The sequence below is a fragment of the Oratosquilla oratoria genome, chromosome 1 (assembly GCF_046742065.1).
Source record: "Oratosquilla oratoria isolate Oo_2021 chromosome 1, ASM4674206v1, whole genome shotgun sequence".
NCBI lineage: Eukaryota > Metazoa > Arthropoda > Malacostraca > Stomatopoda > Squillidae > Oratosquilla > Oratosquilla oratoria.
Window position 1 is genome coordinate 128654133 of NC_134777.1, and position 15477 is coordinate 128669609.

The following is a 15477-nucleotide window of genomic DNA, read 5'->3' on the forward strand; positions in this document are numbered from 1 at the left end:
TCCTTCTATAATTACTGTTACATTATCTCTTATTTGATATAAGGCTACGTGATCATAAAGCAACAAATGTACTTCACCAATAGCTTGACGGTAATTACAAAACGATTGTTCTTATGGTCAGTGATTTACTAGCGCTTCTATCCTTGCAGAAAACCTGGCTCTCCATCATTGTATATCGTATTCCACGAATTGGCATTTGTAGTTTGGTTAGTACAGTACTTTTGTCGTCCCAAAGTTTGGTGTGATTATTTTGTGTTTGGGCGGATGAGAGAGTAGGTCGTTCTAGATGGGAGTTTACATAAATCGGGGGAGAACGTAAGAATGGAGGAGACTGCAGGAGACCATAAGGCCTATACCAGCTAGTTTCATGTCCCTTATCGCCTGCCACAAAGTTATATCGTCTTCTCTTGAAACTACATGGTTACTAAGCCTACTCCATTCGTTAATCACCCTGTCGGGAAACCAGTTTTTGTCTATTTTCTTCCTAGACCTAAATTTGTCCAATTTATATCCATTACCATGAGTCATAATACCTCGCCTATCTAAAAACCTTGCCTACATCACCCTTGTTAAAGCCTTTGGCCCATTCGAATACCTCTATTTGATCACCCCGCACTCCTCGTCTTTCCAGAGTATAAGAGGTACCAAAGCCTGTCTTCGCAAGGTAAAATTTTAAGCCCTTAAGAGGAGGACCGGGAGGGGGGGGGGGGGGAGAGGTTAATTCCTGTCGTTAGATGACCATGTGCGGATCCAGAATGACATATTTAGGTTTAAATAGTCAAGAACTGGTTTACCAACAGAGGTTAACCAATAAAATAGACTTAGTAACCATGTAGTGAGCGATGAAACTATAATTGGTTGTTTTAAAGAGAAGATAACTTTATGGATGGGGATGGTAGGTGGTAATGGATATGGAACTGCCTAGTGTAGGCCTTAACACCTCTTGCAGCCTCCTCCATTCATATGTTACGTATTCTAGTGCCACTTCAAAATGTCGATTGTGCTGATGTGTTTTAAGCCCTGGCCACACTTCAAGATTACCGTCAAATTTTGAGAATTTGAAAAGCTACAAGACGACTTCGCTTCCAGTATTCTAGAATTCCATAAGTCTACAATTCAACAATGTGTCTAATATTTATTTAGGATTAATTTATCTTATTTCGTCATTCAGCTTCTCAATATACGACGCAAAAGTTATTTGACATTTAGCGATTCTGGAAAAAAATGTAACCCATGTCATCTGCTCAAACGAAGTCATTTGTTGTGTAGGTGTGAGACGCGTGGTTGTATCTTGGCACCAGCGTCATCAACTGAATCAACTGGCGACTGATTTCGCGGTAAACTGGCATCCACAATCTTGGGCCCATAGGTCACTGGGGATGAGTTTTCTGGAGAAAATTGCCGGTGACTACAGTTACCCTTTCGCCAGCGAGTTGGACCAAGAGCATGATTCATTAAAATCCACGCGACAAAATCCTCTGTAAGGGGCACCGTCCTGGCCTCCTAGTAGGGGGAGTTCACGACATTAAACCGAGCCATTATATATAATTATTGTTTAGGCTGTTTGTTCAGTTATATCATCCACTGCCATGGCAAAAAGGATAAAAAAGTGAATATTTCCTATAGGTAGGAATTAACGGTGGTATTAAAAAAAATCCTTATATAAATCCTTGGAAGAGAAAGATTTATGTAAAGATTTTTTTTTTTAAGAATACCACTGTAAGAACCTTACGGTGGTATTCTTAAAAATCATTCTTTCCTTATATAAATCTCTCTCTCCCAAGGATTTATACAAGATTTATATAAGGAAAGTTTTTTAAGAATACCACCGTAAGATCTTAAGGTGGCATTCTTTAAAAAAAAAAAAAAAAAAAAAAAAAAAAAATCCTTATATAAATATTTCCCTTCCAAGGATTTTTATAAGATATATATGAATATTTTTTTTTCTAAGAATACCACCTTAACATTCTAAGGTGGGCAAAACTACATTAATTCCTTTGAGGTAGTTGGTGCAGGATTCGTTTCCAGGCTGTCACATGGTTTTCCCTGACAAGAAAAAAAATATATTTATTGACAAATGCAGTGTGAATTGTCGTTTCTACTTACACTTGGATGAATGTTTGTAGTTCCGTTTGAAAAAAAAAGAGAAAATGGCGTTCTTGGTGCCATAAGACTTGGAATGAGACCTTTTCTGGGAGTTTGCAGTTTGTATAGGCAATTGACACAATTTGGGTTGATTGGATTTGGTAGTTTGGGTTGTACGCAGGGCAGGTGCTAGGAATTGCGGGTCCCAATTAGAAAACGGATACCGAGGCTTCTGTTCTGCAAAAGCTCGAAATTGATATTCTATTTCCATGACAGTTTTAACCAAAAATTAAATGTTTATTACACTATTGAAAGACAATATGAAAATTTACTTTTCTAATACAAGTAAGGTGATGAGATGTACAAGGGGTGAAAGTGGCAGTAGACTGGAAGTGAGTATTAAGGGAGAGAGACTGGAGGAAGTGGATAGTTTTAGATACTTGGGTGCGAATGTGGCAGGAAAAGGTGGAGTGGAGGTGGAGATAGAATGTAGATTGAGAGAAACGAGTAAATGCCTTGTTGGATTAAAAAATGTAATGAGAAACAGACATTTGGGAATGGATGCTAAGAGGAGACTGTATGAAGGAGTGATTGTGCCGACAGCACTGTATGGCGCAGAAACATGCATAAGAGAGGAAGAGAGGAGTTTGAATATGCTTGAGATGAGGTGTCTGAGAAGTATATGGGTTACTAGGCTGGATAGAGTGAGAAATGAGGTGAGGAGGAGAACGGGGGTGGAGAGGGAACTGGGCGATAGGGTGGACGAAAGAGTATTGGGGTGGTTTGGACACATGAAAAGAATGAGTGAAGAAAGACTAGTAATAGAGGTCTGGAAGGCAGATGTGGAAGGAGTGAACATGAGGGGGCGAACTAGGATGAGATGGATGGATGGGGTTTTCAAAGGGGCTTTGGGGAAGAGGGGAATGTCTGTTGAGGAAGGATGGGAGAGGACAGAAGACAGGAGTGGAGAATGGTTGTATATGCTGTTGTGATCCATGAAGTGGAATGGGTGGGGGATGGGGGGTGAGGGAGTATGTGTGAGAAAAATTTTACGCAGCCCGAAGGGATTTCTCCCCGTCTTCTGCATGAGGGGACGGAGAGGGGGGTCGCCGATTAAATGAAGCGCCCTTGCTGTGGATGTACTGTGTCTTGCGACACTGCTTCTGACCCAGGGCAGTGGACAAGATGTAGGGATGACCCATCATCCAGGAGGTGCCAAGATAAGAGGGAAGGAAGAGGGTGGAGGGGAGTGGACTGTGATAGGGATGGAATGGGTGGGAGTGGATTTTACGCCTTTGTTTTTTGGCTACCTCCCTTGTAAGGGAAAAAAAGCCTTTGGTATATGTATATATGGAATGAATTACCTGATTTATAGGTTTCGGCAGTCGAACTTTATGATAAATGAACAGCCATTTGGAACGAATTAAGTTCGAGTATTGAGTCTCCACTGTGTATGATTTAAATTGAGGCAGGATCATGGTTTTAATCAAATATATGTACCATGTACGAAGAACAACCGAATTGCTGTGATTTTACCTCTTTATTAATGTAAAATATCTTACATTCAAAAAAACAAAATACGAAAATACTGAACTTAAATTTCTTGTTCACATAACAGTTTATTTCACATCAACCATTCACAAAAAAAATTTTTGACCCACACTATAGCTCTCACGTCAATACATTTTCTTTTTTGTCAAGGATGTGATATATTTTCCAATGTAGCATTTAGCCTACAGTTAGGCAATACAGTTAGGCAATTTTCTTGAATAGATAATTTTTTTTTTTTTAGAATATTGCATCATGAAAAACTCTGGGGAGTCAAAACTTTTGCTTGTGACTGTACATACAACTCAAGAAATCTAATCAAATGGAACAATACATTTAACAAAATAATGAAACTTAGAAAACTATACATTCTCACAAAACCTTGTAGTGACATACTATAGAAAAATAAAATTCACACAAACATTTGTTCTGTGGCTTAACAGACAATGGATGGACAAAGACAAAGTTCACTGGACACTATATATATATATATATATATATATTTTTTTTTTACCTATTTTTATTATAAATTTTACATATATTTTTGCTTTCTATTTCTGAATTTTTCTTTTTTATATATGTATTTTTCATCTTATTTCTTTCTTAACTATTTATTCATTTGTATATCTATCTGCTTTGAATTTGCTACATACTGTACTTGGTAAGGGAAAGAAGGCCTTCAGTACAAATATATTATCACTGTTTCAAGTTTTAATTATGGAAACCAACAGCCCCACAGCACCTGGTAACAGTCCTTAGACCATCCTTTACACCTCTTTAAATGAAGAGGAAGAGGGGAAAAAAAACAGTTGTCCATGTAGATAATGTGGGACTACTACCGTCACTGTATTATAGTAATTGGAAGGGAGCAGTCACCAGTTGTTAGCTCTCAGGTGAAAATGTGGGGGAAATACACTCAGAAATAAGAATCCTGGATTGTTTTGGGGAACCAAGTGTCATCCCTCAGGGCAGCACCTCCAGATGGAGGTATGATTGTTGACGAGTTTTGAATACGGTACATTTGGTGTGAAGATTATTCCCTCTCACGTACATCTCTCATACATACATACTATATATACATATATTACATATATACATATATATATGTACAGTTGGACCTCTCTGAACTTGAGTGTTGGGTTCCTTAGCTGTTGTGCAGGATGAAATTTGTGTTGGGCGAATAATAGGTCTTAAGGGAAAAAGTAGGTTAGGTTCCCAGATACTCTCCTGGCACTAGCACACAACACAACCAGGCAGGCTATTCAAATTGTGTTATTGTGAATCATGGTCGTGTTCAGCAAACGCTGGGATATCTTACCTATTCGTGTAAACATGAATTTTCTTGCACAGTGAAGTTGTGTAGGGTGAGACCTGATAGTATGTATGTGTATATATATATATATATATATATATATACTGGTACATGCATACATACACTTAATCTGTTCTGTGACTCCATTCTTAAACTGAAATGTTTGCTAACCCAAATCACAGCCAAATGTGCCAAAGCACTACCAAGCTGGTGGAATTATATTTACCTAATTGTATTTATCTAACTGTAATATACAGTTAAAGAACAATGCTCGTTTGGGTCCCATCTCCTATTCTCTAATTATCTATCCTATCTAGCCTCAAAGTTACATACGTTTCCAACTTAATCTATACCCTAGATTTCCAATTATCATATTTCGATTTCAACTTGTGTGTATTATGAGCTTGGGCTATATCATTCCCTAAGCTATTTGAGGTATTTATGCATCTATATAGAAAATTGTGTTTCTTTGCATCCTTTAGACATATGGTCTTTCTTAATTTTCTTCCATAACCTCTTAAAGCCCACTACCTTTAATCTGGAGATCTCTTGTCAATACAATCTATCCCCTGAAGTATTTATTTACTTGGTTGTATCCTACGGGAAGGGAAGCCACCCTTGTGGTGTCCCTTCTCTGTATAATGTACACACACCACTCTGTGGGGGAAAGCTGTTCTTTTTCAGGTCTCTTCTACAAGTGTTCTTTTTTAGTTTCCTTCCACATCCTCTTGTGTTTCTCTTATCCCATTTTAGTAAGTCTTCTCTATCAAGGACTTCTATACCTCTCATAATTCTGTAGATGGTCAACAAGCCACCTCTTTCTCTTTTTTGTTCCAGAGTCGGTAATTCTAGTTTTGACAATCTTTCTTCATGTGAACAGTTTAGATAGTGTTGGGGCCATCTTTGTTGTTGCTCTCTGGATTCTTTCAATTTTCCTTTATTCTTTTAGGTACTGGGTGACCATAGTGTCACTGTGTACTCCAATTTTGGCCTTATCAGTGCGACCAGTATTTTTTTTTCATCATTTCTTTGTTGAAGTAAGTAAAAGCCAACTTTATTGATTTTAGCAAGTTGTAGGTTTCTCTGGCAATTTTGTTTATCTGTTAACAAGGGACATGACCTTTGTGATGATTACTACCAGATCCTTTTTAGATCTCACTTTCTTTACTTTGCACCAGTTTTATATTGTCCTGATATCCTTTTTTTTTTCTTTTTCCAAATTCCATTATGCTAAATTTCTTAATATTGAAGTCCACTTCCCACTTCTGACTCCATTCCCAAACCCTGTTTAGATCACTCTGCAGCGACTTACAATCCATTTTGGCACTCACTTTCTTCAACAGTTTTGCGTCATCTGCAAAGATGCTTGTGTAACATTCCACACCCTCATCCATGTCATTCACATAAATAGCGAACATTATTGGAGCCAATACTGATCCCTGTGGAACTCCACTAATCACCTCTTCCCGACTAGAACTCTTATCTCTGAGCATTACTCTCATTTTTCTTCCATGAAAGAAATCCTCTACTTCAGTAGCTTACCTTGTATCCCTCCTATGGTTTCCAGTTTTCTTAATATTTTTTTTTTTTTTTTTTGTGTGGTACTTTGTCAAAAGCTTTTTGTAGGTCTAGGAAAGCACAATCAGCCCATCTGTCCCTTTCCTGTATTATGTCTAATAGTCTTGAGTAAAAACAGATCACATTTGTGGCACATAAGCTTCCCTGTCAAAATCCAAATTGCCTCGGATTTAGTATATTGTTCTCCAGATGTTTTATCCATCTATTTTTGACAGCTTTTTCACAAATCTTGGCTACCGTGCTTGTAAGGGAAACTGGTCTGTAATTTGTTGGGTCTTCCTTGTTTCTTCCTTTATATATTGGTACAATATTGGCATTTTTCCAGTCTTCTGGTATTTTTATTGTAACATTCCACACCCTCATCCATGTCATTCACATAAATAGCAAACATTATTGGAGCCAATACTGATCCCTGTGGAACTCCACTAATCACCTCTTCCCAACTAGAACTCTTATCTCTGAGCATTACTCTCATTTTTCTTCCATGAAAGAAATCCTCTATTTCAGTAGTTTACCTTGTCTTATTCCTATGGTTTCCAGTTTTCATAATAGTTTTTTGTGTGGTACTTTGTCAAAAGCTTTTTGTAGGTCTAGGAAAGCACAATCAACCTATCTGTCCCTTTCCTGTATCATATCTAATAGTCTTGAGTAAAAACAGATCAAATTTGTGGCACATGATCTTCTGTCTAAATCCAAACTGTCTCTGATTTAGTATATTGTTCTCCAGATGTTTTATCTGTCTATTTTTGATGACTTTTTCACAAATCTTGGCTACTGTGCTTGTAAGGGAAACCAGTCTGTAATTTGTTGGGTCTTCCTTGTTTCTTCCTTTATATATTGGTATGATATTGGCATTTTTCCAGTCTGGTATTTTTCCTTCTTTGAGTGAGCAACTTATTATATATATTTTGTCTATTAGTTCTTCTTTACATTCTTTTAGTATCCAGTTTGCAATTCCATTCAGGCCGTGTGATTTCCTGACATCAAGGTTTGTTATTTGGTCCATTATTTTTTTTCGTGTTACTATTATTTCCCTCATGTGTGTACAGGCATATGTGTATGTTCATACTTCAAAGTATCATTTGTTAAGAGACAAAAATTGTACACAAAACTTGTTCAACAACATTGCCCTGCTCTCAACCAATCCAGACATCAACATGAAATATCTTCTCTAAATGACATATGGACCGACCTAGTGGGACCTGGGAGAACAAATTTATTGATAACTGTTCTTGTGTAATAATGTTCAGTCTGTTCATGTTCCTCTGCTTTATTTGTTCTTTTTCTCCATTTCTCCCAATTACATCTAAAGCTTTTCAAGTTCTTCTTTCTACTAATTCTTGACATATTTTGTTCACACATGAGTTGTAAAACTTCCTATTTCCTCTCAGTTTCAGTAATATTCACAATTTCTTCCCAGTCTGCTTCTTCAAAGACCTGTTTCGTACCAGAGTTGTTGGTGTTGCCATTCCCTGGACTGTCTGGCCGAGCAGTTCCATCTCCCCAAGGAATGCCATGGCTGGGGTGGGGTTTTCCCACAAATCCCTTATTGAGTGTATATTGTGTTACTGGCTTGCATGATTGTGTACAATGCAGTCTTCCATAATGTGTTGTGAAGTATGAGGTGAAGTGTTATATCCTGGGTAGTTGTTGTTGTTGTCGTTCCCTAGACTGTCTGTCCGAGCAGTCCCGTCTCCCCAAGGAAGGCCACAGCCGAAACTGGGTTTTCCCACAAATCCTTTATAGAGTGTATGTTGTGTTGTTTGCGTGCATGATTGTGTATAATGCAGTCTTCCATTATGTGTTGTATGGTATGGGGTGAAGTGTTACATCCTGGGCAGCTGTTCACAACACGGTCGTCCAGCCTCTTCTGGTAGCTTAGAAGTGCTGGGTGGTGACCGCATCGCAGTCTGGCCAAGTGGACTCTGTCCTTTCGTGGGAGAGAGGATTCAGAAGGGTGGATATCAGGGGGTCTGGTATGCAGCAGTGTGTTGTCTTTCAGTGTGTTAATGGAGCGGTGAGTGATATGATTATGAATATGTTTCCGGAGGCTGGTATTTGGTGGTTGTGGAGGAAGAGAAGAGAGTATCTGTGCGTAATAAAGGTCTTTGGGTGTAGTTTTAATGTTTCTTGGTGTGTGTGGGTGTTCTGCTTTGTAGTGTAGCGGGTGTGATGTGTTTGTGGTGGCTGCGGCAAGTGTTTGTGTGCCTCTCATGTCGAGGTGGTCCTTGACTTTGAGGACTTTTGTTTCATGGTGTAAATGGTCTGTAGGTGATGTATTTGTGCAGCCTGTAATTGTTTTTAGGGCTTTGTTTTGTATGATTTGAAGGGTGTTGTGGTGTGTCTCACTGAGATTAGGAGCCCATGCAGGACTCGCATAATTCATCACTGAGCGTATGCATTGTTTGTATATTGTTATATTAGTTTCTTTGTTTTGTCCAAATGTTGTTCCAGTGATTGACTTAAGTGCGTTAAGTCTAGGTGTGCATTTGTTTTTTATGTTTGTGAGGTGTTGTTTGAAAGACATGGATGTATCGTATGTTACACCAAGAATTTTCGGTGTGTTTGTGTGTGGTATTAGAGTGTTGTTGATGTAGAGATGAGGTATGTATTTGTGTTCTTTTGTCCAGTTGGTGAGAAGTGTTGCTGTAGATTTGGTTGGAGCTATTTTGAGTCTGTTTGTGATGAACCATGTGTTGAGTGTGTCAAGGTAAGGCTGGATTATTTCTGCAGCTTTGTCTGTGTTACGATGTGTGCATGTGATTGTTATGTCGTCTGCGTAGGAAGAGATTTGTATTTCTGAGGTGTCTGGCGTGGGTAAGTCATGCATGTATAGATTAAATAATGTGGGGGATAGAACTGAGCCCTGTGGTACTCCGTTCTTAATGTTTCTGATGTGCGATGATTGGCCATTATATGACACATGAGCATTCCTGCCTGCCAGATAATTGGCCAGCCATCTTTTGGTGTTATTGTGCATGTCTGTGTTATATATTTTATTTGTTAGGTTGTGGCGGGGGATAGCATCAAAAGCTTTACTAATGTCCAATGTTATAAGAAGTGTTCTGTGGTGGGGCCTATCTGAATTGATGCCATCTAAAATTCTTTGTGTGAGGTTTGTCAGAAGAGTGTTTGTGGAGTGTAGTGGCCTAAAACCGTGTTGTGAGTCAGCAAGGGGAATATATGGTGTGACAAGTTTAAGTATTAGGCGTTCAATGACTTTAGAGGGGGTGCAGAGAAGTGTGATTGGGCGGTGCGATGTTGGGATTGTTGGGTCTTTGTTCGGTTTTGGAATGGTGATTATTTTACCATGCTTCCAGATGTCGGGTAGTGTTGTGTGAATAGCTGTAGTTTGCAATGTTTGTGAGTGCGTGTATACCTTGTGGTCCAATGTGTTTTAGGTGGATGTTGCTTATGTTATCAGGGCCACAGGCAGATGAGTGCTTGAGATTATGCATTATGAGTTTTGTCTGACTGTCTATGAAGGGTGTATAGTCTGAGTCTGTGGGGAAGTCTTTCTTACGTCGAATGGTGCGTCGGTCGTCAGGGTGAGATGTAAGATGGCTCGTCTGTGCAAAATGACGTATGAGTGCGTTTGCTTGTTGTCTGTTTGAGGGTAGATTATCTGTTGTTATGATTATTGCTGCGTGAGAGCGTGTAGTGTTAGTGTTGGATAGTGTGATGCTGTTGAGTGTTTTGTACAATTTGCTGGTGTTTGTTTTGTGATCAAGTGTATTGATAAAGTTTTGCCAATTTTGTGTTTTTTGTTCATGTATTTCATTGGCAATCACAGTGTTTAGTGTTTGTATTTGGTCTGCTATGTTTTGAGGGATAGGTGTGGGGGTATCGTGTTTAAGTGTGTCACGTTGTCTGATGAGGCCTTGGATTTCTGGTGTGAAGTTGGGGTTGTGTGATTTTCTGTTGCCTCTAGGGATGTATCTCTTGTCTGCGTTTTGTATGATTGTATTAAAAGCGTGCACAGCATTGTTTATGTTTGTGATTGGTGTACTGTTAAGTGTTTCAAAATGTTGTTCTGTCTCTTCAGTAAAGGTAGTTGTCTGCAATGCTGTCATCCAGCCTATTCTGGTAACTCAGATTGGCTGGATGGTGGCCACATTGCACTCTGGCCAGGTGGACTCTGTCCTTTCATGGGAGAGAGGATTCAGAGGGATGGATATCAGGGGGTCTGGCATGCAGCAATGTAATGTCTTTCATTTCCTTGATGGAGCAGTGAGTGGTATGAATATGGATATGCTTCAAGAGGTTGTCTGGTGGTTGTGGAGGAACAGAAAAGATTATTTGTGTGTGATATAGGTATTTGGGTGTTGTTTTGATGTTCTTTGCCATGTGTGGGTGTTCTGTTATGTAGTGTATTTGGGTGTGCTGAGTTTGTGGAGGCTGCAGCAAGTATTTGTGTGCTTCTCATGTCAAGGTGATCCTTGACTTTTGAGGACTTTAGTTTCATGGTGTAAATGGTCTGTAGGTGTTGTGTTTGTGTAGCCTGTAATTGTATTTAGGGCATCGCCCCTATGCGAGTTCCCTGGTCCAGTGTTGTGAGAAGTGTTCTGTCTGGGTCTTTGTTGGGTTTGGAGATGGTGATGATTTTCCCCATGCTTCCAAATGTTGGGTATAGTGTTGTGTGAATAGCTGTAGTTTGCAATGTTGGTGAGTATAGATATACCATGTGGTCCAATGCATTTTAGGCGGATGCTGTTATATTGTCAGGTTTGAATTTTTTTATTTGTTTCTTGGCTATGTTTCCCCACCTTTCAATTTAAATTAAACCTCCGCATCAGTTTCTTATGAGACAAAGATAGTTTAATGATTCAATAATGTCTGGTTCTTTGGTAAAAAGTCCTATCTCACCTAAGTGTTTTCTCTTATTTTAGTCAAGTCTTTTACCCATTGGATAACTTTTATCCATTGCAATATTTAAAATATGACTCCAGGAATCTTCATTACCACATGCCTCTCATTCCCCCCCCCTAATTCACCTCTTTACAAGTCTCCCATAAAGATAACATTGTCACTTCATTCAACAGTGTTCTTTAGGAGGAAAGATTTATCTGATATTTCCAGATATTCAGTTTTATCCCCAGTTTTCATCATAACATTAAGCCTTTTCCAGTTAACCCTTTGGTTCTAATTTTCAGATAGATTGCCCCAGCCCAGCTTTCACTCAGTATTGCTTTAATCACCATTATAATTTTTTATGGAAGCTCGCTGGCTGAACAGGTTAGGGCATTGTTACTTGCGGCGAAGGTCGAGGGGATGGAGGTTCGAACCCTGCCAAGTGAAGTTGAACCAAGGGCATGGTTCATCAAATTCCACGCTACAAAGTCCTCTGTGAGGGGCATCATCCTAGCCTTCCAATAGGGGGAGTTTATGACATTAAACGATATAATAATTTTTCACAATCATCATAGGATGCTCGCTGGCCAAGTGGGTTAGGGCATCATTACTTGTGGTGGAGGTCAAGATGATGGGGATTCAAACCCTGCTTGGGGCGTGTTGAACCTAAGGTCATGGTTCATTAAATTCCACGCTACAAAGTCCACTGTAAGGGGCACCATCCTAGCCTCCTGATTGGGGGGAGTTTGTGACGTTAGACCAAATCACCATAAACAATCATCATCAACCCACCCACCATCTCATCTCTTTGGTCATGTTTCTCACAAGTATATCAACCATTTCCGCTGTATATCTACATTCCTGGTAGCTTGGCCTCTACAAGCACAAAATATTAGGCTTATTTATCACCAAGTAGTCACTTATTTCAAATCTGGTTGACAATAAACCATCTACATTACCATATGCTTCTTTAAATTTCCTTGCCCCCACCTGCACTTACTCTCTTTCACTGCCATTCCCTCAGTCAACACAAGAGGACAGAGTACCTCACATTACAATGCCCCACACTAACAATTGACAACACAATAGGTGTTCCCTGAATGATTTATGGTCCCACCTGGAGGTTATTGCCAGTTACCTGAAGGCCGCAGGTCTTCTACAATGGATTGATGGATTGATTTCCTGTCCTCGACTTAAAACTCTCCAGCAACCCGTTTACTTTTCTTGTTATGTACTTTCCTCATTATTTTCACTCATTCACCCTCAGTAACACCTCTCCTAATCTAAATGTAGCTTGACTTTGCCTGCTAACTTCTAAGACCTGTTGATCACCTGTCATGGCTCAAGAGATGAATGGTAATTGCAAGGACTGAGTGAACTAATGGTAAAATATATAACGAAAGCCTAAAACCACTCTCCTGCCAAGGGAGTCACCAAAATGATAAAATTACCCAAACAACAAAAACTGAAGAAGAAATTGCCATCCAATATAGAAGCTGTATTTTGTCAGCAATAACCAATGCTTCTGTCCTAGGGAGACAAAATCACACTGATGAGAGGCTTATGGAGGGTTATTTGAAGTTAAAAGTGATCAGCATTCTTAAGTACGTAAGAATAGAGGAGACTACAGGTGACCATAAGGCCTACACTATGCAGTTCCATGTCCCTTTCCACCTGTCATCCCTATCCATAAAATTATCTCATCCTCTCTTAAAACAACTGATAGTTTCAGCACTCATGGCATGGTTACTAAGTCTATTCCATTCATTAACCACTATTGGTAAACTAGTTCTTGTCTATTTCCTTCTTAAACTTCAATTCTTCTTTGGGTACAATTAGTTTGCAATCATAGAAAAAAAGTTGTGCAACTGTAAACCCAAGGAGTATCACTAACATCTCTGGAGTATTGACTGCAATAATGTTAGGCAATCAATACTCCATCCATAGAAACTTACAGGAGTTAACAATGATACTGTACTTTAGTATTTAGGAAGCAAAACCAAGAAATAAATAATCATTTATTTGTTTTTGATGGGGGTGGGTGCATGTATGCCTTGGCTAACTACCTCCCTTATAAGGAGGAGTACTATGATTATGATGATGATGATGATGATGAAGATGACAATAAAGATGATGATGAAGATGACAATAAAGATGATGATGATAATGATGATGACAAGGATGATGTTCCCTAGGCTGTCTGGTTAAGCAGTCCTGTCTCCCTGAGGAAAGTCATGACTGAAATGGGGTTTTCCCATAAATCCCTAATAGTGTTATATTGTGTTGCTGGCGTGCATGATTGTGTATAATGCAGTCTTCCATAACATGTTGAATAGTGCATAGTAAAGTGTTAAATCCTGGACACACATCTGGAATGCGCTCATCCATCTGCCTCTGATAACTTAGGGCAGGATGGTGACCATACCACAGCCTGGCCAGGTGAACTCAGTCCTCTCAAGGGAGAGAGGATTCAGAGGGATGGATATCAGGGGGTCTGGCATACAGTAGTGTGTTGTCTCTGGTATATAGATAAATGTAAACTTATGGGGACCAGCAATGAGTTTCTGTAAGAGGTGATTCTTTAGAACTCACCATACACTCACCACCACCTGGAGGTGCTGCCCTACAGACCAAGGCCAAGATCTCTCTTTGCCGAGGTTGTGAGGAGCCAACACCAGATGTTTATAGCTGCAGATGAAGCTCTCACCTTTGCCCTTGCACTTAGGCTGTTAGGGTAGGTAACCGCTGCTGGGAATTGGAGAGAAGTGTGGGATTCAGACCCATACCCAAGCAAATGCAAGTTCAGCCAGGGTTGTATTTCCTTAATTTTTCACATAAAATGAGAACTGAAAACTGGCAACTGCTCCCTTCCTCCTACTTCTATGAGTTGATGGGAAGAAGGAAAAATATATATGTAAAAAATAGAATAAATAAATACATGAATAAAAATAAAATAAATGAAATAATAAAATACTTATGCAACAGACACACCACTCTAATTTTTTTTCCCAGAGAGATCTACCAGTTGCCATGGGGCTGTGGATGTCCTTGAGACAATTATCATTATTTATCAACTTACAATATTCACAAACCTTTGTCTTTGTACTATTTCTTTAACCATACATGAGGAGCACTATCACAGTCTCATATGGATTGGAAACAAAATAAACAAACAAATGTTTATACAAAGAGAGAGAGAGAGAGAGAGAGAGAGAGAGCAATTAATAAGATGACTGGTCAGAAAGAGAGAGCAGTTAATAAGATGACTGGTCAAAAGCATTTCTCGTGATGACCACAAAAACATCACCCTAATGATTATAAGTGGGTGCAGTGGTGACAATGTTTACAGGTTTCTGGCACAACTTTGAAGAAAGAATGAATGAAAGAAGAGAGACGAAGAAAAAGATGATGAGGAAGAAGAGAAGAAAAAAGTGGGGGGGCAGGAGAATATCTCTCTCTCTCTCACAAATACACTTACCTAATCATAAGATGGAAACTGTCAGAAGTCCATGGATTCAGCACTTTTGCACCTATACTAAGCACCATATCTAGCAAAATACAATCTCTTTTATGCCAATACCCCCAACATATTCTATGTTAACAGAGTACACTCAACTCCTGTTCACCCCCTTACATACAATGACATCAACATAGGATACTGGCGTTGATGTCTTGATTATATTTATTTTGTAGTTGTAGCTGAGTGACCTCCACACTCTGTGAACTGGCGTGATCATATTTCCTTTGGTTATTAATATTCAGAGAGAAAGAGAATGGGTAATACAGCTGTAATTTTATATTTTATAATGAGAGTATTATGATCGAATCATTGTACATGTGACAGCTGCTGCTGCCCACAAGAATTTGACTCATCTTGAAGAGGTTAAATCTAACTTATGCGATGATAAAAATCACTGTCATCGGAATCACGGGATTCTGACGATGATCCATTTTCGTCACTTATACCAGCAGGATAGCCTCCTTTGAGGCTCAGATTCGCTTCTCCAACAAATGCTGCCTCACCTGACAAAAGAAAAAGGCTTATATATAATAACTTGCATTGATTCTCATTATGATTCCCATCTGGTCTGTTGAACTACATG

At 39.2% G+C, this 15477-nt stretch overlaps 1 protein-coding gene across 1 annotated transcript in view; it reads right to left on the minus strand.

Moving 5' to 3' along the window:
• Window positions 1-9816: 9816 nt before the first annotated feature.
• BoYb (Brother of Yb) overlaps window positions 9817-15477 on the minus strand; it is a 36366-nt gene continuing 30705 nt past the window's right edge. Inside the window, exon 19 of the mRNA XM_076187604.1 lies at window positions 9817-15397. Within this exon, the coding sequence (XP_076043719.1) occupies window positions 15264-15397 (134 nt within the window). The 3' untranslated portion in view covers window positions 9817-15263. The remainder of the gene's footprint in view (window positions 15398-15477) is intronic.